Here is a 23083-nt window from a genome sequence, read left to right as displayed (position 1 = left end):
GTGCTAGTCAGAAGAAATAGTCAGTAGTCCCTGAAAGATGTCAAATTTTCAGATTTGTAGAGAGTAAATACCCACAGGTTCAGAACCACTGGACTAAACACTGAAAGCCTGCCGATTTGACCCATTCCTATAATCAAGTCTGTTAACATTTGGATTTTTGTTACATCTGTTTATACTCACCACAGGGGTTTTCCCGTCCACCGGAACCATCCCGGTCTTGACCCACGACCTCATTTGCATATACTTCTTTGTGACGTAATCCAACCACGTGAGCAGCACGTGAGTGTTGGGGATCTCGTTGGGATGTTGCCTGAACGAAGCATACACATGAATACCAGTGGTAACCAGTAATGCTAACCGGTTCGCTAATCTCATAAAATTTCGTGAGACGGTTCTATAGAACCAGTGCGAACCGGCTGAATCCCACCACTGGATACAACTAGTGTTAAATGTTCAGGTGACTTACCATGCGAGGGGAACTTCTTCGTGGTAAAGGGCGACAGCGGTCTCACGCAGATCGGGGGCGAGTTGGTAGTCGGAAGTCACGAACAGGTGTGAACGTATGTCGTGCAACTGCTGACGCGCCAAACACACACAACGATTGAACCAGATGCACTCTTGCAGGAGCACGAAACTGTGTGAAAAATATAGAGTATGAAATACAGTATGTCAGATCACATGTAAGGCAATGAAACTGACATAAAGCGGATTATTGACTTGCATGTTAAAATTTTCAATGGACATCGCCATATACAAGAAAAGGGCGAATTTGGTAAAACAAAAGTTTGAGTTATGCTATGGTGTGAGGAAAATCTCCAGCACCACAGGCCTGTAAGATAGTTTATTTTTATTTTTGTTCCTGTATTGTATTTTGCTTCTGTTACTGAACTAAACAAAAACGCTTGCAACATCTGAGAAGCATTACAGAAAAGAATGTAGTTTAACAGCGACTTGGATTGATCATAACACTACCAAGTGTCAGGGGTGGGATTCGAACCCACGGCAGTAACATCTCTTTTATCTTGAGCTCACCCAATAGATTCCGGCATATGAGGCATCCCCGTCTCTTCAGTGCTTATTACGGATGGTCTGTGATATGGAAAGTCGTAAGTTTTCAGTCTTCCCTGGTTCGCATCACCAAGCTCCAGCAGAGGAGGGAGTTTCTCTGCGCATGCGTCAAGGACATTCTGCAACCTGATCAAGGTCAAAGTCGGCTTGCTTACGTCACTGGTGCTTCCCGGTGACAGGAGAGTCGACTCGTAACCTGGGGGTGCAAAATTACGTCGTAAGTGTACAAGAAAATGATACAAAACGAAGTAGCAGTTTGTACGACAGACCCATTTGAAGGCGTTGTGCCAATTAAACCTGTTCCCCCAAGCATCACCATATGGCAAGGCATAGGATAAAAAAATCTAGCTTGTGGTGGGATTCGAACCCACGACAGGAGTCTTTCCGGGACTCTACCAACTGAGCTACACAGGCTCAGTGGAGAAACCGCCGAAAGTTGAATCACAAGTACCGTTGGCTGCCTCTTACGCTGCACCTGTCTGCTTCGTAGTAGGGGATCGCCATTGATCAGCTAAGATGAACATACATTCATACTGTGATCAGCCCTGAATGAAAGTAGCAGTAGATACGACACCCCATAAACTAAATCCGTTTGTTGATAATCAGGAAAAAATTCTCTATTGAAATCAGATTTTCACAATTTACCTGGTTCTTGCACTGCGTTGAAAAGATTTTGCATCTGCGTGAGAATTCTCTCTCCCCTCTGCGACGTTCGCCACGAGAGGGCGCACTTGGGTAGCGACAGGGAGGAAGTGACGTCAAGAGCATCTGGAATATTCTCGCGAAGCCAAGATGCGATGTCTGGGAAAAACAAAAAATACATTTCCGCACTGCTGCATATATGTTTGGTTGTTAAACTCCACATCAAATAATTCGTCCCATTGAAGGCGCTATACCGAATCAGCCGGTCACCAAGCATTCACCACCACATAGCAAGGCGCAGCCAAGATAAATTTAGCCTGTGGTGGGATTCGAACCCACGACCGGAGTCTTTCCGGGACTCGCGCTCTACCAACTGAGCTACACAGGCTTAGTGGTGAACCCGCCTAAACGCTTTAGGGCTGATCCCAGTTGTGAATTTATGTTCGTCTTAACATTTACTGACCATTGACTGGCACGTTGCTAGGGGGAACGGGCACAGTCACGTGATCTACTTGCACGGAATTCTTCGAAGTTCCAATCTGCTCTATGACGTCATCAAACAATCTCTCCATGAAAATCTGCATGAGATTTTAGATCGGCAATGAAATCCTTGACAATTACGTCTAATTTATAATTACGTCACCTACCTGGTCTGTGTTTGTGGTGATGACGTCCGTGTAGATTTGTTTCAGTGACGCCACACTACCTTTGTCTGATTCGAAAAATACGAAACACCCGCTATAGTGACATCACAAATACAAATATACTTGCAAACCGACCTTTGATGACAAACAGGAGAGCTTGGTTAAGAATCGACTCTTTGATCGGATAGTTTTCGTGGTTACCATGCCAACCGAAACACTGGCGAGCCAATAGGAAGGCGTGGCAGATGGGAACGGCGTAAAGCAGCGACGCTGATGGTCCGGATACCTCAGACCATGACGTCATCACCTCTGTGGATATCTGTGAAGCATAAAGTGAGAATGAGGAACTTCGCTTAAGTCAGTTGATGAGATCAACGCGATCCTACCTGGGAAAATGTTGAGATCAGACAAGATTTGAGGATTGAACAAGTTGACGCAGATAAGGCAGCAATCGAACGGTCCTGCATAAAGACGAAGTTCAGTTGTTACCAAGCGACTACATATGTGTGTATGGGATCCTAGATAGAAACGTTTCCACACAACTAACACACGTAATATATAAACTATTGCTGCCAGGCATAATATCAAGTTTATAGAGCTCTTCTAGCAATTGTATTTTTATAACGACGTTTCGACGTCCTATACAGGTCGCCTTCATCAGGGTAAATAACACAGAATGCGACTAGTGCAGTGCTCGATAAACAAAGGAAAAAAGAATTAAGACACGTAATATTGGCATAACGTGACAAACCTCGACCACTAGCTGCAGCAGAGAGTCCCACGACATTTTGTAGAGATATTGCGTCAGTAGCGAGGGCAACGAAGCGTGAGATTTTGACGTCATCCATACTTGGAAGTGCGCTCCTTGTGACGTCACAGTACTCCCATTATCTCCTTCGTTCCGACTGACGTTTCCGACTCGCGCCAGTTGAATTTGGAGGTCTTCAAAAAATCTAAACCGAAGCGTTGAGTTTATTTCGCTTGGTGAAAGAAAACATTTTTGCACTAAAACAATCACCAAGCCGGAAGGAGCTGCGCAACGTTGAGACGTTATGAGGCGCATAAAAGCGTCGGGCACAAATGGTGGATAATGGCTGAACGAGCTGCAGCTGCACTGTAGTTTTTAAGATCGCAAAATACACAAAGTTTCTTAGGGCCAGCTAAAGATATTACTCACTTCTCAGGCGCTAGGTGCAATCCATGTATTAGAGCCCAGCTGTCCTGACTCAACGCGCTGTCGATGCAGCGTGTCGCTTCTTGTTGGTAACCGTCACCCAACGTCACTGTTTCCATGGTTACCTTCAACCTGCATGACAACATAAAGTTTATACGATTGATGTAGTGTAACTGAAATTAATTAGGTGATCCCGAACTTGGCCTAGGATTCAGGCGAGGTGGTTAACTTTACCTTCAACCTTCATGACAACATAAGGTTTTTCCAACTGATCCTGTAACGCAAGGTACGTTTCACAGACAATTAGTTCAAACCAACATGGAAGAAGAAGTTTTTAGTTTTTACCGAAACTCAATAGGACGCCGAAACTCAATAGGACGTCGATTATTTACAATAAAACTTCTGGATGATCAATACTCGGTTATACATTATGCCTGGCAGCAACAGCTTTTTTAATCTTTACCCAAGTTTCAACAACCTCACAAAAAACACCGGAATGTTATAATTCCATTTTAGTACACCACAATTTCAAGATTATTCCACTCACTTTTCTGCAAGTCGTCTGATTGCGTCAGCGGGTTGCGTGGATACGCGTGACGTCACTTCCGGTTCGTCATCGTCAGGAAGCAACACCAAAATTCCCAACGTGTTTGTGACGTCACGGAAGAGCGTCTCGGCGTCGACGGGAGGCGAAGAAGTGGAAACAATCTGAATGGAATGAATCGAATTTAACACGTCTACGTTGGATTGACGACAATTTTTGACAGATTTTGAACTAATACACTGCAGGTTTTCAGTTTATTTTGATATTAGTCGTAAAAAACAGCCTAAACGCACGGTTCTGCCTGCTTTTTATTACCATTTAAATCAGCTGGCACAATAAACTGCTATTTCACACACAAAAATTGGCACGCCTTTAGGTAATTTATCATGCGGCGTTTAAAAAGTTGTCATCCCTTGGCATTAAAGAAGCACTTACGTCATGTAGGGGGGTTTCCCCGATGTACTTGGTGACGTAGGAGTACAGAGCGGGTTCGAATCGGTCGGGACGAAGAGTTTTGATGAGGAGCAGACGTTGGAAGTCGGTGAGCTCCGGTTTGTCATCCTTAACTTCATCCGGAGGAGAGGGAAGATTCACTTTCTGTGGTGGAAAATTTTGACACTAATGTATCAACTTGTTAAGCAAAAAAGTCGGATTAAAATTAGACCTTGATCAACGTTAATAAGAAAAGCCAACTTAAACCTTCAAAAATCTTGTGTAAGCATTTGACCTGCTTAACCGAATATTGCTTATCCAGCAGTTTTATTGTAAATATTTTACGTCTTATACAAGACGCCTTCGTCAGGATAATGGTATCTCTTGCAAGACAAAATATGATCTGCTTATTTCATTTTCTTACACGTATCTTTTGTAAACGTTTTAAAGGTTTGATTATTGAAATGCTTTTTCCTACCTCTGGATTTTGGAGCTCATACCAGCTCTTCCAGTGATCCTCATCCTCAGCCACGTGGACACAAATCCCCTCCAGTGCTCCCGGAAGAACAGAGTATGCGAGGAGGTCCTCCCATCGATCCGCTGGGAGCCACTCAGGAGCAGAACCATCACTCCCAAAATCCGACAAAGAAACTTTCGTCTCCGCTCCTAATCCGGGATTTCCGTGAACGAGAAGATTTGATTCTTCCTCCGTGAAAGGAGGTTCGGCCGCATCCATCTGGATGTTGAGGAGCGTCAATGTTGTGATGAGGATTCGATGCTCGGGATGAACACTTGAAAAATAAGAATCGAATCACAAGGAGCAGAACAAGGTAATCATTACTCAGTTTTCAAAGGAAATAAACAAAGTATGTCTGACTGATGAACAGAACTGTAAAACCAATCTAACATTTGCAGACTGATTAAAATATGCCAGGCCTGTAAAATGCTTCTTAGTTCTTACTAAATGCAGCCCGTCTTATAAACATCCCCACGCTACGAAGCGTAGCCTAGAAAAAGTCTAATGCGCTTCTGAACAAACATTTAAGAAAGAACTTGGTGACAACAGCGATAATTGGAAGGTCTGCACTAAAATGTACTCTATACACGAGTTCTCTGTGAGTTATGTTTTCGAATAATTAAGAACGAACTTGGTAACAAATTGGACCACTGCTTCAGGCGTGACCGCCACTAAATCGGATTTGCAACAAAACTTCGGCTTATTTCAACCCACCTTCCGTATAAGTTCGCAAAAACTCTTTTCGTCAGCTCGTCCACAATTTGTTTCACTTTCTCACTAGGGAAACCCCCGAAATCCTGGTCCTCTCCCCTCATTGACGTGACTTCCGGTACGATGACGTGACTTCCGCCTTCTCCCGGTTTGCTTTCTGTGTCGTCATCACTGACGTGAGCCTCGTCAGAATCTAAAACATTGTGACGTAATATTTGAGTTTGACGAAACAAATCAATGTCAGCAACTTAAATTGAAGGATAGAAATTTGCTTACCACTTGTCTTCTGTTTGTCGCTTGAATCAGTGTCAAAAATCTCTTCCTCATTTTCATCTTCGCTTCCTTCAGCAATTGCAGCAACTGCGGAAAACCACAAATTACCACAAAGCGTGGAAAACGTGACTTTCGATTTGTTAACAGTCAGAGCAAGTTCATGAAAAAAACATTAAGTCATTCGTCCTTGAGATTTTAATATATACATGTTTCGTGTTCACGGCATCATCAGTATCCTTTTAAAGCAGGGGTGGGCAACCTTTGTTACTGTAGGGCCAATTATGAATGTCAAAATTGGATCGCGGGCCGCACATGTGCATGACAAAAAGTGATTTTGCTTTGTTTCTTACCAAATATGCATAACTACAAGTATAATTCGTATTTGATTCTATCCACATTTTGCCAGATCGCAGAAAACTAGCACCAGGCGCATTAATCAGCTCAAAAATATGTAATAATTGGACTCGTTTGCCATTACTTTTGAAATCCAAGCGTCTCTGCGGGCCGCACAACCTTTAATAAAGGGCCGCATGCGGCCCGCGGGCCGCAGGTTGCCCACTCCTGTTTTAAAGGTTCTTGGTGATACTATATTTAAGTTTGATGTACAAGTATTACATCACAAGCACAAATGATCGAACCGCTTACAGCATCATCATTATCTTATTCAAATAGAATAAGGTTGCATATAGTCTTCATCCACCAAGCAACGATCTCGGAGATTCTATGTATTGTATTGCACTCATAGCAAAAGCAAATTTAGGCAGTAAAAAGAAAACAACTTCAATCCACGAACCTCTTCTTCCCTTCTTGAGTTTGTGTGAAGCGCTCCCCAACCTCAAACTCGCTTTCCTCCTCGCAAGAGCCTCTCTCCTCCTCTTGCTCTCCTCCGCATCTCCGAGCTGTACGTCATCACCTACGTCACTACCGTGTATGATCTCGATGTCCTTCAGCACGAATGAACTCCCCTCAGCTTCGTCGTCCTCAAAATCGTCGCCAACCGATGTGTCGAAGAGATGAAGGAAAAACGGGAGCGGAATCTGGAAAAGGTGGAATCGAGGAAATAACGGAAAAGTAAAAATGACAATTTGTAGGTAAAAGCATCTTATGGTTACTCAGTATTACAACCAGTGGTGGGATCAAAATTCAAGATTTTTGCCAGCAGGTTCTATCACAAAAGTCATATTTTTCAGCCGGTTCTGTTACAAAAAGTACATTGACAGTAACCAGTAATGCTAACCGGTTCTCTGATCTCATAAAATTTCGTGAGGCGGTTCTATAGAACCGGTGCGAACCGGCTGAATGCCACTACTGATTACAACCAGTATTAGGGCAAACCTGGTAATGTATATTGAGAGCAGGGATGGCTCGGCATATGGAATGAAGCATCGCGGCTCGTTGTGCTATGGGATAAAGCTCTTCTGTAAAATTGTTCAGTGTGGAAAGAATCTGTTCGGCTTCTTCGAGTTTATGGGAAACCTGAATGAAAAGGGAAAATGATTATTCTTCAAAAATCTACGAAACGTGTTTTAAATAAATTTCACGACAAAGGGTTTGGGAATGTAAACTGAACTAAAAAACATATTAAGGACACTGCAGGAGAATCGAATTAACTGTTTGAAGCAGAGATGTAAGCGGGCTTGAAATTGAAGCCCGAACCCGAAAGTTTGATTGACAGTTCCTATACATTGAAGCCCTAAGAAAGACAACATACACAATGGACAATAATAGACAATTGGTCTCAAAACATAGCGCGTTTTAGGACTGTTTGACATTAGGCAAGGTCCAGCAACTGGCTACTTAGCCAGTTAATTTTATTCAAGAAAATACTGACACAGAGTGTAAAGTCAGACCTGAATCAAGCCCGTTTTTTTTTTCAAGAAACCTACGCCCAAACCCGGCCTGAAAAGCCCGCTCCGAACTCTGGTTTGAAGTAAGAAATATTCCAAACTCATTGTGACCTCACCATTGCTTTCAGTTCCACGACATTCGAAAGAAACTTGGTTGAGTTTTCGATTGTTTTCGGATCATCCCCGGTCACCAGCCTTTCACATAAAGTCGAGTCCAACTGCGCCAACGTGTGGCGATGTTGTCGCACTGCTCTGGCCACGTGGCGGCGCTCGCGGTATATATCAGGCCGGATACGCATGAGTGCCCGCAGGAGAAGATCCTCCTGAGGATGTGAAACAGAAATCGTTAACTTCAACAATTAAATTGAGATAAATACATAGTAAAGTCTGTTCCTCTTAGTTGATCAATGGTCGAACTTACGATCCCCAACTACGAAGCTGACATGTGCAGCATACAAGGCAGGCAACGGTGCTTGTGATTCGGCTTTCGGCCGATTCTCCACTGAGCCTGTGTAGGTAGAGCGCGAGTCCCCAAAAGGCTCCTGTCGTGGATTCGAATCCCACCGCAGGCTAGATATTTTTAGCTAGTGCTTTGCTATATGGATTGCTTGGGAGACCGGCTGATTCGGTATTAAGCCTTCGATGGCGTGCTGTGATTTATTAAATTAACATCTAAATTATCCAAGTTTGTTTCTGGTTGTCAGGGTTGAGCAACATTTGTTTTCTTCGCTTACAAATCGTCCTCTATCAACAAGACACAAATCACACTTGACATTATTAACCCACCTGAAGCGTTTCTGCGTTGCTGACGTAACTGATCAGCTGTGTGGCGGCGATGACGTCAGGATGTATTCGAGCTGACGTCATTTGGGTTGTGGTGAGGTAAAGTCTGGATTCAAGACAGAACGAGTCATTACTACTTTCGACCATTTAGACCTGTCTATATCATATTACAACCAAAGAGTTCCTCGCAATACTTAACATGGAATTGCTATTGATTCTTTTGGTACATTTTCTGGTTCTTTGACCTTTAGAACGGCGCTTTATGTATAAAACCTTTCAGCAATTACTTATGCCACCAACATTGATACGATAGGAGTACATCCAGTGGCGGGATCCAGTGGTGTTCTATAGAACTGTCTCACAAAATTTCATGAGATCAGCGAACCGGTTAGCATTACTGGTTACTGTCAATCGACTTTTTGTAATAGAACAAGCTGACAAAATACGACTTTTGTGATAGAACCTGCTGGCAAAAATCTTGAATACCACCACTGAATACATCTAACATGCCGGGATTATACACCGGGTTGTTTGTGTTTACCTGAACGTATCAGGGCACACAAGTCTTCTTCCCAGGAAACGAACAGTCTGTGATTCATCCGAGCGCTCATTGCGACCTCCAGCGGTATTTGCGTAGTGTATCAGTGGCCGCACGAGGGCGCCAGCGTGGTGTTCGCAGTCCATTAAAATCAGGGTGTTGCCTTAAAAACATATATAGCTTCGATATAAAACGGCCTTGATGGTGAAATTGATAACTGATATTTCGATGATAACAAAATACTCATCTTCACAAGTTTCAAATTTGGGGGACGATTTTAAATAAAGTTTTAACTTCAACAACCTCTTCTGCAGTGGTTGGAACCACCAGTCCATCAGGAGTTCGATACTGGGCCGCATATTTTTTCAAGTTGAAAAACATTTTTGTAGGAGTGCAGTACATCATTGCTGAATATAATTTTTTGGAAGGCCCGTCGGGGATTAAATTTAAATTTCTAAACGGCCCGCAGTGCAAAAAAGGTTGCCGACCTCTGCTTTATTGGCTTTACAGCTGGCAAACAAACACTTAAAAATATCAACTTTCCAAACTCTCACCTCCCAACACAGATTTCTCAATCGATGTCACGTGACTTGAGTCGATTTTGGGCGCGAGATTAACCGGGGTGACGGCCCGATTCTGACGTAGGTGGACCGCGCACCAATCAACGCCCGTCAGGTAGGGATCCAATAGCAACGGTGGGCGTTGCCATGACGACAGCATCACCGCAGCGTTTTGTAACTGAAGTAATACGTGGATAATAAAATAATTGATCAAATTATTAACTTAAACCGAATCATATTTATTGACACTGGAAGGTAATATGTTGTTACCTGGTGATGAGCGAATCCTTTAGTTTTCCATTCCTGCAGCACATCTTCACCCACAAGCACTTTGATCAATGAACTCAGATAACTCTGCAACATAGAGGAAACATTTTATGTAGTGAGTTGATGTACAAGCAATGTTGCCTCGTCTATCCTATCACTAAACGCCTCAAACGCAATAGTGGTACTTGCAAATCTGTTCTTAAATGGAAGCATATTGCAAAGTGGAAGGGTAACATTGCAGCGATCGCAAACAAATCACAAGCGCGACGGTAGCACTGACCCTGCAAAAAGTTAAATAAACACTTAAATATCAATATTTTCGGACACATGGAAGGAGTCGGTCCAACATTTTCAAGTCAGGAATTAAATGCACCGCAATTACAGGAAACATCCCAATCCCACGCACCTGGTATTCCTCCTGACTAATGAACCTGAGGTTTTCCACAGTGTAAGGTTGGAACAGAATTCCCTGCGAGATTTTACTCGCTGTTGTTTCAATTTCAGGCTGACTCGCTTTCCGCGCTTCGCTCCTCCGATCTTCCACTTGCTCATTCTCTTCACTGACGTCATGCTCTTCGTCAGCACCTACGTCATCAGCTTCGTCATCGGCGTCGGTTTCCTCGGCGACGGGTGGGAGCGTGTTGATGGCTTGGTTCGATGTTTCCATTCCTAAGACACAGAAAGTTTTCACAAATTAAAACAACAAAGATGACGCCGGAAAATATGACGTCATAGTAACAGAAGTATGCTATGTCACGTGTTAAATGAACTGAAAAACTAAAAACCTTCATTCGGTAAATCCTCAGAACTCGATTGGTTAAAATCTGCAGAAGGGGCTTCCCCGTCGCCCTCCTCTTCCCCTTGTGACGTCATATTGCCTGCGGTTGCCATGACAGCGTCGAGCATTGCGTCACCCTCGCTCATTTTGCGCGGGCTCACGTCCATAATGTTTTCTATTTCCCCAAAAACAAAGTTTCAAAGAATAATATGGACATTATTGACGTCACAATCACTAACCGTTGACGTCAAGCATGAACTCGATCACGTGACCGTTCACGGGGTCAATCGAATCGAAGACGAGGGGAACTCCCCGATCCGCGAGGCAAACAGGCCAGTCTCTGGTGAGAATCATCCGTCGGAGGGCGTAAGGGTAAGCTGAGAGGTAAGTTGCGAAACCGGATGAAACCGCCGCTGCCCCAGTCACCCAATCCAGCCGATCCTGTCAGATGAGTGGTCAGTATGTGAAAGACTGTACTTAGGGAGATCAGTGGTAAAACACAACTAAAATTGCGTACGACTTGTTTTATTTATGTACAAATAAGTCCCTTCTCCAAAGGTATAGGAGTCCATAGCAGTATACACTAACAACACAACAAGCAACATAAGTGGACGGTTTCAGGCCAGGTCTGTTTACTGTTTTTCAGTTCTTCAACTTGACATTTAGATCTCATTTGCAAACAACAGTAATTTAACCTCACCCACCTCGTATGTGTTGAGCACACCACAACACCGTCTATGTTCCCCAGCCAATATCTGACGGAATTGAGCAGCAACTCTCAGATGTTCTTCCATTTCACTGCGTTTCTCAACCTGAGTATTTTTATCTGCTGTTGCCTGCTCGAATCCATCCGCTAGATCGCGCAGTCGAGCTTCCAAAGCTTCTTTCTTGCTCTCCAACTGACGAAGTTTGTGTTGGGCGTCACCTAAAAATGTATAGAAGATTAATACACGAATAATACAAATCTCATCGGTAACATTTTTGTGCATGTTTTTGGAATGGGAAGCTCAATATTCTACGCCCCTGTTTTTCATAAAGGAAGTAATCTTTGAGTACTGGGCTTATGTGGATGTAATCATGCAACGCATTTGCATGTCTATTTCAAATCTACTGCATTTCCTATAAATCTAATTCAACGTAAAGCTTTTTCATATGGCAACTTTATGCGCTCACTCAAACTCAAACACCAGGACCAAAGTCCAGCAATAACACCTGATCATTCGCATCAAATATTTGCATGATTCTAAACCAGGGGTGGGGAACCTACTTAGTACTGCGGGCCGCATGAATTGCACAACATTTTCGGGCGGGCCAAATATTTTTTTATTTTCAAATTCCGTGTAATATTACCCTAAGCACACAAGTGATTTTATATTTCATCGCTGCAGATTTGATTTTTTCTTTGCTGTTACTTGTTTGCAACAAACAAGGCATACAGGTTTATCACTTAATTCGACTAAAATCTGTCCATTGTTTCTGGAACACCCTATAGCTTCATTTAAAACTAACACCACATGGCAAATGATTTGTTACTGCAAGGAGAGACAATCGAGTGACTGTTACGTCACAAATACAGCAAGTGGTTGAATGTGTGGTAATTTTAATAAGTTTGACGTCAAATGCAGAAAAGTCGAAGTCTTTTCAAGTAAATATATTTACTATTTTACGTACAATTGTACACAAACATTTTATTATTGTTTTTTTATGCTACGTTTTATGTTGTACCTTAACAAAATTGTGACGCGGGCCACATTAAAAAGGCAAGCGGGCCGCAGGTTCCCCACCCCCGTTCTAAACCACACTCACCAATCGATACAGAAGTTTCCTCAACCTTCTCATGGAGCGGTTTAACTTTGCTGATCAGTGTGGTGTGATACCTGAAGACTCCCTGAACCCATTTCACCAACGAACCTGAATAGACATAATGTAAGTTTTCACACGGTCAACTACTTTCATTCATAAATTTCACAATTCCCACCAGCTGCGGGGTTTCCCCCTGCTTTTTGCGTGAGAACTTCCGGGGCAAAGGTTTCTTTCTCCAGAAAACTTTCAAGATTTTCCAAAGTTGCCTGTGACGCATGAATGAGAGTTTAAAGTAACTGTGTTGAAATGTTAAGTGGCATGTGAAAAGAGTTGATTCTTAGCTTATAAGCAAACATGATATCTACAGGGAAAATGGTCTATTGATAAAGCCCATGGATTTGGTATCACGTATAAACTACTGACAAAAAGTAATAAATGGACTTGTTACATAAGCAATCACGGGGTGTGAAGACATAATTGGGATAACGAACTCAATAAACTGGATTATACGTTGGCAATAAAACAAAAGTCTGCATTGGGAGTTGATGTTAATGCTACATTACATGCTTTCAGCTTGCTTTGCTTTTTTCAATTGCATCTATAGTCACAGCTCATTACTAGATGATGATGTTCAAAAAGTAAAGCTATATGCTGAGGTGAAAAAGCCTGCGAATTGTTATTGACTTGACACAATATCAGGTACAACATCTCACCAGTGGAAGAGTCATCTCATCAAAACTCATCAGCTCATCCAGGAAGCGGTCCAGGTTTGCCATCTGCCTCTTCGCACCTTTGCTCCACGAAACATCGGAGTTTGGAGATTTCAGGATCATTATGATGGCTGCCATCATGTCTTCCACCTCTGCATCCGGCTTCTGGAGGGATCGGAGCTCCTGAAGAGCCTGGAGACGAGGACGATAATAATAAGAAGATCGAATATCACTAAACCAGATGTTACAAACCGACGACGTCAATAGCCGAAATTTATATTCTTAAGTTTTTATTGACTGATTCTGTTTCATGGAGAATCTGTTTCCATATTTAGAGTTGTACTTGAAAAAAGTGATCGTCGTTAAGTATGCTGCCTGTCAGAGGATCGATACTTCTCGTATGTTTTATTCTAAGTAGTAAAACTACAGTCTACAGTCTTTTGCTGTTTGATTTGCAGGAAAAAGATCTTGTTTTAGGACTTGGTGTTTTGTAATAGCTTTTAATATTTTCATTGTAAGTTATTGAGTCAAAATGAGATGAAGTCACCTGGGAAAGGCGTCAAACTGAACAATGTCGATAGGTAGAGAGCACTGAACAACATTAAGCACTACTGGTTTCCTTATTTTCTGGTGAATGCAACTTTAAACATGGTTTACCTGAACGTCAATTTCTTGGACAACTTTTTTAGTGTCGGCAACAATCGCCGTGGTTTTGTAAATCGCCTTTTCATGTGCAAGTTGATATTCCGGTAAAGTTTTCTTCAGATGTCGAATTCTCTTAATCTGTCGCTTCACCGCTGAAACCTGGAACAGGGATTACAAAATATTGAAAGCTGTTGATATTTACTGAGCTGAACAACTTTAAATAATCAGGTTTTCTAACTGGTTGTTAATTTGAGTTGAGTTTATTTCACTTGGTCAACATAGCGACACAATTGCACTAAACAATCACCAAGCCTACACCGTATTATAAAGAGTTGTGTGACTGGGACTCACAAGAAAGTGAGGTTGGTGCATTGTGGGTATATACGACTGGGAGACAGTTTTGCTGCATAAAACGCTACAACAAAATTCTTTAAAATTGCGTCAGCCGGGGGCTATAGAAAAATATAAGCCTTCCAAAAACCAGCAATAAAACTTCCCACTTCGTTTTTCAAGCACAACAGTCCCTATATATTTACAAACTCACCTGTTGTTCCGTTATCACCATGTCCTGTCCGATCTGTGCAAGTAATTGTAAAGTTCCAGCTCTGTGCTCCTCAAGAACCTAAAACGAAAAAATTTAAAATCACATCCCAAAAACATGGAAGTGAAAGAGTCTGGTTCTATTTTTGCCAAAACTTTGTTTTTTGTTTTCCAAAACGTTGTACTTGCCACACTATTTTGAGCATCATGGTATACATACGAATCCGGTTAATCGCAACTCCACTTTGCCCACTCTATCGTCCCAATTACCGGAATTTCCCGATTAAGCGGATTGCATTAAAATTATTTCTAAACAAATGCTCGCCAACGGTTTACGATTTACAAAACCGTCACGGTTAAGTGGATCGCAGCAATTAAGCAAACTAGTTCGGAATGACGAGGTGAAGATCAGCTGTTTTCTGCCACACATCGAACAGTTTTAGTTTTCACCTTTTGCTCTCTGTCCAAATCTTTCTGCAAGACTTCCGCGACCGAGTTCTCGCGATCGATGTTCTCAAGGGCGCCTCGCGTGGCCAGGTGACTCTGCTTGACCGCTTGGCGTCGCTCGCGGTACAAGTGAACGAATCTTTCCACTAACTTTTCGTACGCATAGTTGCTTACGTGGCCCGGAACCCTGGAAAAAATATTATTGCTAATAAAAATTTGTTGAAGTAGTGCTTTTGAACCAACGTTTAATGTAGCTGTGATGGTAGGTTAAATGGGTAGGTTGGAAAAATTAAACAGTCTAACGGCTGACATTGGTTGAAATGCAACTCTTGCGTGAATTGCATAAATACTATTTTTTAGATACAACAGCATCACGTTTTCAATGCACAACTTTTTCCAATATGATAAAGTAACAGAATAAAGTTCTGTTCACACAGTTTTCACATCTGAGCACGCTTCAAGCTAGCTTTGTGCAGCCAACCGTATCTGACCTGTAAAATTTATTGTCGTCCCTAATCCGGACCAGCATGTGCATGTTTGCTAACAAGTGAGCGACATTCTCTTTTCCGCGCTTATCCATCACGTGACGTCGACCACGTGACCCGGGTTTGGTTGTTACGTCATCATCGTCCATTGTGACGTCACCGTGACGCTTGTTGAAGTGATAAAGGGCGTTTGTGACGAGTTGTTCTCTGTTCCAGTGATGCAGGGCTATCATGTTCATGCGACTGAACAAGGATGGAAATTCTAAACTTTTCTCCATGAAAGCGTCCCCTGCGTGGAAAGTATTGTTAAAAAACTTAGTTTTTTTGCAGTTGGTAGTTACTTACAACTATCAGCTGGTACTTTTCGTCCTAAATAACTGTTCTAGTTACGGTAACATCAAAACAGACGTGATGCTTCCAGCGTGCTACAGGCAACTGCTTAAAGATTAGAGGCCCAATCATTCGTTATCGCGCAGTGTTTTCCTTGCATTGTTGCGTACTTCGTTTAATTCCTTTTTTACCTTTTATTTATCGTGCACTGCTACGCGCATTCAGTGTTATTTACCCTGATGAAGGCGGCCTGTATAGGACGTCGAAACGTCGGAATAAAAATACAATTGCCAGAAGAGCATTGACGTGTTGACGTGTCGGCAGCAATTATTCAACAAGGTTTTTTTGTATATTACATCGCACACAGCAAGATCGAGGGGCATGAGCAAATCACTGTTGGTGCTCGGCCGTGGCCAACCTTCCGAATTTTACCATTACCGCGGCACCGTCGGTTACACAGCCAAAAACTTGCTTTTTAAAATCCAACCGAAGTCATTTAGATGTTTGGTAACAAGTTGGAGACTCATTTAAGCAGATTAACCACCATTGACTCGTACCATACCCAGACTCCTAGATTTGTTTGTCCCACGCATTAACTTTAACATTCAGATAAAGTCTGTTTCTGGTGTATGTATATGTTCATCCAGCGTCAAACTGAAGCGTTCCACGAACACGTATTTGAAGTTGACCTTCCACTGCACTCTTTGCACAAACTGTCTGACCTAGTCTTCCATTCGAATCTGGGTGCCATTGTGATTAAGAATCAACTGGAAAATTCGACGCCAGACAAAGAAAGACACTGTGCATAAATGTTGAGACAAAAACGCTCTTGTACATCACTGTCAAATGACGAAAACGACGAAGTGACTATAAAGTTGATATTATGCCTGGCAGCAATAGCTTATCTATTACTGTTTTAGCTTAAATTGACACTTACCGGTGTTGGAGCAAATGAGGACGATCCTTAGATTGTTGCGAACCGTTGTGAGAAAGAAGTGCCACGCGACTTCCTTGGAATAAGTGAGACCAGCCGCAGTCACTTCGCTTCGTACAGAGTTCGCTATGGTTGTCTGTTCATCGGGTGTGAATAGGTGTGAAATCGCCCCGTAGCAAACCAACTCTTCGATCACCGTCAAACATTCGTTGTTCAGCTCTCTGTAGTAAATACGCCATAAACAAATAACTTACAACTTATGACGTGTATCATTAGGCTAGGAAGTAAGCAGTAATGAAAAAATATATTGTTACGTAAGCAATACTGTATTATGACGTACTTATCATCATGGAGTATGAAGACGATCTTTTGACCTTTAACCCCAGCATTGTTGTAAAGTTGAACCAGGAATCTTTTGAAATGTTGGAGACGTTTCTGGTCGGGTTCGGCAAGTGAGGCTGGGGTCGAACTGGTGGGGTTCGGGTGATGGGGGGAATCACCCGATGACGGGGTTATGAGTGGGGGGAGGGTGACAACACGGAAACCACCCAAGTGGGCAGCTGCGAAAAAAACAAAAGGAAAAGGTGATGCAAATTGCGAAACTTGATGTTGCGGCAAGTAAGTTGCAGACGGTACACACTGTTTTGACCTATAAGGTTTCATTTGGGACAGCTGGTGACAAGACATTGGTAGTATTGGCTAATGTATAGCCATCCAACCTATTAGGTGAAAACGGTGTGTACCGTCTGCAGCTTACTTGTTATTTTTTGGCTTGATGCTTATACATTGATTTTGTTTGTTATCGGAAGTCTTGGGAATTGTTTCATTTGCAAATTTCAGAGTAAAAAAGGTCAGCTTCAAAAAGTTTCTGTTATGTTTCCCACACTAGGGTTGGAACCAAACCCTTCTAACTTCGCTATTTGTTGTTTCAACTTCTCCCAACTTACATATGTTGACGATTAGCGCGGCCATGGCTGGACAACCGTCCCCAAACATCACAGAATGAGACTGGGATTGAGAACTCTGAAGAATTCGAGAAGCTCGGCAGATTAACTTGATGGTGTCATCGTAAAAGTTCAGTCGCATCTTCACGTTTACTTTGTTGTATTCCTGAAAAGAAATGTAAAATATCGAGAATAGTTATGGAGTACAATGTATGTTTGAGTGTCCCACCTTTAACGCCTCCAGTAGAAGGTCGTGTACTTCCTTCTGATTGGCTGCAACCTTGTAATAGTCGGTCACGTGAGCAGTGGTGACGTCAGATCTGCGATTGCTCGAATTTCGTCCGAAGTTTCTGCAAAACCGAAAAGTTCATTGTAACCACCAATTTAAGCCACAAGTTGATGGAAAGTTCGCTTACCTCCCTGCGGTGATAATTCCACTCTCCAACTCACGGACGCTGCTGAATAGAGGCTGCTTCGAGGCTAGCAGCAGGGATAGGAATTTGTTCTCGGTTAAATATTTGCGCACCGAAGTATCCATGGCTTGCTGGTATCTCTCACAATCGACGTTGGAAACCTGTGACCAGCCAAATTATAAAATAGAATATTTCACCAAACCGACTGTTTTGTTAAGTTAAACTAATAATAGTCAATGGTATGGAAAAAAAGTTCTAAAATAAAATCCAAATTTACATACCATGGACTCAAAAACAACAGAGGATTTGGAGAAGAAAAAACAGAAACATACCATAAAGGCAATTTCACCCAGTTGAGAATTTAAATTAAATTATTTAAAGTTTTTGATTGCTGTTATCATGCCAACCCACCATGCGCTTCATGTACGTCCAATCGCACTCGTGTCGCCATAGCAACAACAACTCGCGCTGGCGACATCCCGGTGCCAGTGACGTCATGAGGTTACGGAATATCTTCTCAAGGTCGCCGAGGGCGAATGTGTAGTGGGCTCGTTCGGGGGTGCGCAGGTACATCCCCCTCAATCGCTCCTGCAGCTCCACCGTTACTATGGTGATGTTCGAGAGGAGGGTCTGTGAAGAGGAAGAAAATATTGTGATGTTCAGAAGGTTGATGGTTCACATACTGACACTTTTTTAGTCTTTTATTTTAACAGTGATTCTTCACAGAAAAGTTTAAGCGAGTCTAGGTTGGGAATAACTGTATTAAAACAAGAAACTTGGGCTACGTTGCTCCTGCAAAATGAAACTCAAGTTACTTTTTATTGCCCTTATAAACACTAAAGATGGTTTTTAGCAAAATATATTTGGTTCTTTATAAGATTGTCAACTGATATAAACCTGGAAATAAACATTTCCCAAAGATTTTGAGGTAAGGTTTCGACATTTTTCTCACCTCCATTGGTTTTTCGTTGAGAGCATCGGACGAAGTAGGGGAACCACCGTGTGTGAGAAGCAACCGACTTTGTATGAGTGTGCTGCGGAAAAAGAAATGGACGTTTACAAAGTCACAACTTCTACCCCAAGTAATGTTGTTTACTTACCTGAAAATGGAGTGTTGCGTGGCAACGGACGGATACGGGCACGAAAAGACCGAGAAGTGCCTCGTCATGCGCTGACTCATCACATTTGAACACGAGAAGGGCCGGGGATTGATCGTTGTGACGTAAGCGGTGTTGCTAACCTGCGAATAATAGTACCTCGTTGCTAGGCAGGACATTCTAACTATCGTTGTTTTTGCGGCAATTTTATCTTTATTATTCGGCGTGTCGACTTCTTCTTTGTGACCTCTTTACCAGGGTATAAACGCACCAAATAGCATACCCTTACTGTTGAACATGTAAAATCATCACTAACACAATTGTTGCCACCACAAAACACCAACTTTTTGAAGATTTGTAAAATATATATGAGCTATATAGTTGTATCTGCCACAAGCACTTAAGTGTTGCAGTTTTGTTGTTATACCTGCTGCCATTTATAGGTGACAGGATTCCTTACTCCTCCCACGTCAAGATGTTGACGAACCAATTCACAAGCTGATTGCAGGTTGGGGGATTCACCTTCTGAAAGTAAAAGAGAAGCATTGAAAGATAAAAATGTGGAGAAAGAAATTGTCTATTAGGCCTACAGGGAATATTAGCCTCAGATTCTAAGCAATTGCTCAGCGCAGGTCAGAAAGTCTAGGCTACGATGGGATTCGAACCCACGACAGCAGCATATTAACACCTAACTTTTCTGATCAACCAATGACAGAATTAACACAATTTTATCACCCACCTGATCCAATAGATCTTGCGAGATTGAGGTCATCAACCATACAAAGCAGCTTCTTGTTCCCGCGTGGAGTGAATGTGACTCCATGTTTCCATTCGAGATGTTCCGTAATCCGCGTCCACAAATTCCCAGCCTCCGTGAGTCGGTTACAATGGACAAACAAACTCAGCACTTCCGCCACTTCACCACTGCTCACGTTGTTAACACGCTCCCGCACGATGGCGCTCTTGCCACACCCGAGCGGACCGGCGAGCATCGAAGCATGACCGGCGTCCATCAGCGCACCAATCAGATGCATGAGTTGACTCGCGTCAGGCGTGTGAACGAACACACTTCCCGAACCACCAGCGGAACCAGAAAACTGCGGCAAGTGCTCCTCCCAGCGGACGAAGTTTCGGCTCTCCGCGTCCACAAACTGGCGCCAGGGATCACCGAGGGCAGTTGGGAAGGAGTTTGGCCAAATCCTGCACCACCAGGAGGAGAAGAGCTCCCTCGAATCCGCCTCCAAAGTTCCTCCAAAGGCCCAGAACGCACCATAAGCAACATATCTCTCTCTCTCAACGGGCGAGGAATCACTCGGCAACAGACAATCGAGCAACTTGCAGAAGGTACACGTCATCGATGACGTACTGACGCGCACGGTCTGACGTAATCGGGGCGTGACGTCATTGTCGCCGACGAGGTGGGGAGGAGTGGTCGAAGAGTTGAAAAACGTCACTAGCCGGGGAAGATAACGCATGATGACGTCATGGGTGAAAGAGCGGGTGACGTCAGAAAGGTTCTTGAGCCAGTGAGTGAGATGAAGATCCCAGCTGAGTTCTGAAAATTAATCAGAGGTCCAAATGACTGAAGGGATGCGACGCACAGAAGGTATACGATTGAGGTGATAGGCCATAACCTTTGCTGAGCACTGTGAGCAGCATGAAACGTAACACTTTATTTTTTACTCAAACTTACGCGGTATTTAAATAACGTTTTATTGGTTCTATTTGTGTATGTTTTCAACAGTTTTCATTTTCCAATCCAGAATTTAGCTGTAAGAAACATTTTTGCCAATCGTTTTGTCATCATACAGGACTTTGGAATGTCCATGTCGAGTTGATAATGACATGCTTGTTTCAGATTTGAACAGTGCCCAAGTTAAACGTAACATATTTTCAATCCATTCCTATCAACTCACCAGTTCCACTAAATCCGAGAACTCCAAGTTGTGAAAGAAGATTCGGAGCAAGACATGATAAATCGGCAGCCTCCCAGATGACGCGGAGATCAAGAGGAAGATTCAATCTCTCGTTGTTAGGCAACGACAGCCAGGAGGAGCTTCCCACATGTCCGGATGTTGGACCACCAGATGCAGCTGATCCCGGTTCGGAGCGGAGGAGCTGAAGGAAGATATCGGCATCTTCTGCTTCCATCCTCCCGTCAACATGGAGGAGGAGGACACTCGGTTTTGTGGATCTCTGCAAGTGAACAAATAAGGTTGAGAGCTTTTGGTGATTAATTAGTGGGGAAAACGCAATTTAGTTGGCGCATTGGAAGTGGTGTGCCTTTCTATAGGCTTCTATAAGGAATATATCTTTTTTCCAAGGGTTAAACAAACGTTCACGATTTCTGTATGATCCTCAAGTCCTCAATATTCACGTTTTAGTGACAGACTTACATAGACTTGCACATTTTAAACGTCCAGGGTAAAATGATATGACTTAAATAGTCAACATCACCCAATAATCAAAGTACGCCAGGCCTATTAAAGACGTTGTGCCGAATCAGACGGTCACCAAGCATTCCCATTTGGTAAGGCATAGGCTAGAAAAAAACTAGCCTGCGGCGGGGTTCTAACCCACGACAGGAGTCTTTCCGGGACTCGCGCTCTACAAACTAAGCTACACAGGCTTAGTGATGAACCCGACGAAACTTACCCATCCAATAAAGATGTTTTTGTAGCAATCGGACTTCAAACGATTTCCGTATTAATATACACTCACCCCTGTAGAAGTAGGAGCGTCTTGTTCCACACAATGCGGTCTGATCATTTGTTGAATTAATCCATCTTTCCACTCTCGGCCTTCAGGTTCGAAATATCCGAAAACTTTACGACGGGAATCAACTGCGTTCACGAAAACCTGAAACAATATTCGCAAGTGGTTATACTGAACAATATCAGCCCCTCCAACAGACAGCATGGTCATTGAAGTTCATTGTTTATGACAATAAATAGGAAGCTAAGAAATAAAAATATTTTATCAAATAACAGAATCAGTCAATGAATTACATGGAATACAACATTTCGACCAAAAGAAGAAACGAACGCGTGAATTTGATGGTAAAAAAACATGTTTATGTTACAATCTCAAGCGATATTTGTTACTGATCTTGTGTAAATGTGGAGCGTCTGAAGGTAAAACATGTCGATGTTAGTATATTTTTCGCAACAATTACGAGAAGATTTTTGTTTTGCGTTTCCATGTGATATTTGAACCCGAGAATCATATTGCATTGTAAAATAAAGCAGCACCAAGTACGAAAAAACACCCCAAACTATCTGTACAAATTGGATAACATACACACAATAAGAAGCAAAACATGTCAAGAATGAAACTTACCTTCTTTGTTGTTACTTTAAAACCAAGTTGTCTCTGAGTTTCAGCATAAACATCAATACACCGGGATTTTCCACAACCAGCATCTCCACACACTATTACTGATCTCATGGACTCGGCGAGCTGGGAAAGAAAAAAATGTTAACACGAAAAACACTAATGTCACGTCAGTTGCTAACAAATATGAAGAAAGCAGCTGAATTATTGTCTATAAAGACCAACTAACAATTCTTTAATGGCCACAGGTGTATGGGATGTTATTTGTCCGTTTATGGATTAGGTGCAAGAAGAAATACATTTTAACATTTAGTTACAATAAATGCCGCAGTGGTTGACTCAAATGGCCACATGTGATATTTAGGCCACAGGTTCCCTGTCCTTATATAAAAGCTTTAGCAAGTCTAGCAATAACTACATTCGTCATCACACAATCCCACCTCGGCCAGTTGCGCAGTTTTGTTCTGCAAGGCTGCTGCGGGACTAAGTCCGCATTCGGCGGTTGCCACGGCAACGGCCGCTTCCACGTCGTTGATTGGTTCATGCTCGGATGGTTTCGGTTCGAAAGGGCGAGAATCCGATTCCAACCGGTGCTCCGGAATCGAAATCTGCTCGTACATTAGT

The 23083-nt window shown here is 42.7% G+C and overlaps 1 protein-coding gene and 1 non-coding gene across 2 annotated transcripts in view; both read right to left on the bottom strand.

The window, feature by feature from the left end:
• The window catches only part of LOC145212799 (uncharacterized), a 53849-nt gene that overhangs the window by 3437 nt on the left and 27329 nt on the right, over positions 1-23083 (bottom strand). Inside the window, exons 50-96 of the mRNA XM_080081051.1 lie at positions 22900-23067; positions 22466-22585; positions 21848-21985; positions 21043-21322; positions 19866-20681; positions 19554-19651; positions 19130-19269; positions 18982-19063; positions 18441-18659; positions 18033-18190; positions 17846-17966; positions 17620-17782; positions 17013-17232; positions 16676-16893; positions 15415-15697; positions 14927-15110; positions 14481-14558; positions 13949-14095; positions 13295-13483; positions 12757-12847; positions 12585-12689; positions 11483-11703; positions 11018-11219; positions 10786-10953; positions 10407-10669; positions 10004-10087; positions 9728-9911; positions 9177-9336; positions 8639-8741; positions 7969-8175; positions 7341-7481; positions 6799-7042; positions 6009-6092; positions 5736-5925; positions 4983-5295; positions 4508-4669; positions 4076-4236; positions 3532-3660; positions 3106-3307; positions 2741-2815; positions 2490-2673; positions 2358-2422; positions 2174-2288; positions 1714-1869; positions 1033-1264; positions 467-634; positions 181-310 (exon numbers count right to left, since the gene is read on the bottom strand). Of these exons, the coding sequence (XP_079937177.1) occupies positions 181-310; positions 467-634; positions 1033-1264; positions 1714-1869; positions 2174-2288; positions 2358-2422; positions 2490-2673; positions 2741-2815; positions 3106-3307; positions 3532-3660; positions 4076-4236; positions 4508-4669; positions 4983-5295; positions 5736-5925; positions 6009-6092; positions 6799-7042; positions 7341-7481; positions 7969-8175; positions 8639-8741; positions 9177-9336; positions 9728-9911; positions 10004-10087; positions 10407-10669; positions 10786-10953; positions 11018-11219; positions 11483-11703; positions 12585-12689; positions 12757-12847; positions 13295-13483; positions 13949-14095; positions 14481-14558; positions 14927-15110; positions 15415-15697; positions 16676-16893; positions 17013-17232; positions 17620-17782; positions 17846-17966; positions 18033-18190; positions 18441-18659; positions 18982-19063; positions 19130-19269; positions 19554-19651; positions 19866-20681; positions 21043-21322; positions 21848-21985; positions 22466-22585; positions 22900-23067 (8361 nt within the window). The remainder of the gene's footprint in view (positions 1-180; positions 311-466; positions 635-1032; positions 1265-1713; positions 1870-2173; positions 2289-2357; positions 2423-2489; positions 2674-2740; positions 2816-3105; positions 3308-3531; positions 3661-4075; positions 4237-4507; positions 4670-4982; positions 5296-5735; positions 5926-6008; positions 6093-6798; positions 7043-7340; positions 7482-7968; positions 8176-8638; positions 8742-9176; positions 9337-9727; positions 9912-10003; positions 10088-10406; positions 10670-10785; positions 10954-11017; positions 11220-11482; positions 11704-12584; positions 12690-12756; positions 12848-13294; positions 13484-13948; positions 14096-14480; positions 14559-14926; positions 15111-15414; positions 15698-16675; positions 16894-17012; positions 17233-17619; positions 17783-17845; positions 17967-18032; positions 18191-18440; positions 18660-18981; positions 19064-19129; positions 19270-19553; positions 19652-19865; positions 20682-21042; positions 21323-21847; positions 21986-22465; positions 22586-22899; positions 23068-23083) is intronic.
• On the bottom strand, positions 2025-2098 carry Trnas-gga (transfer RNA serine (anticodon GGA)). The gene has a single exon. It is a non-coding gene; the product is annotated as a tRNA-Ser (tRNA).

The sequence above is a fragment of the Phallusia mammillata genome, chromosome 2, assembly GCF_965637545.1.
Source record: "Phallusia mammillata chromosome 2, kaPhaMamm4.hap1.1, whole genome shotgun sequence".
Taxonomy (NCBI): Eukaryota; Metazoa; Chordata; class Ascidiacea; order Phlebobranchia; family Ascidiidae; genus Phallusia; species Phallusia mammillata.
This window is presented reverse-complemented; position numbering and strand designations above follow the sequence as displayed.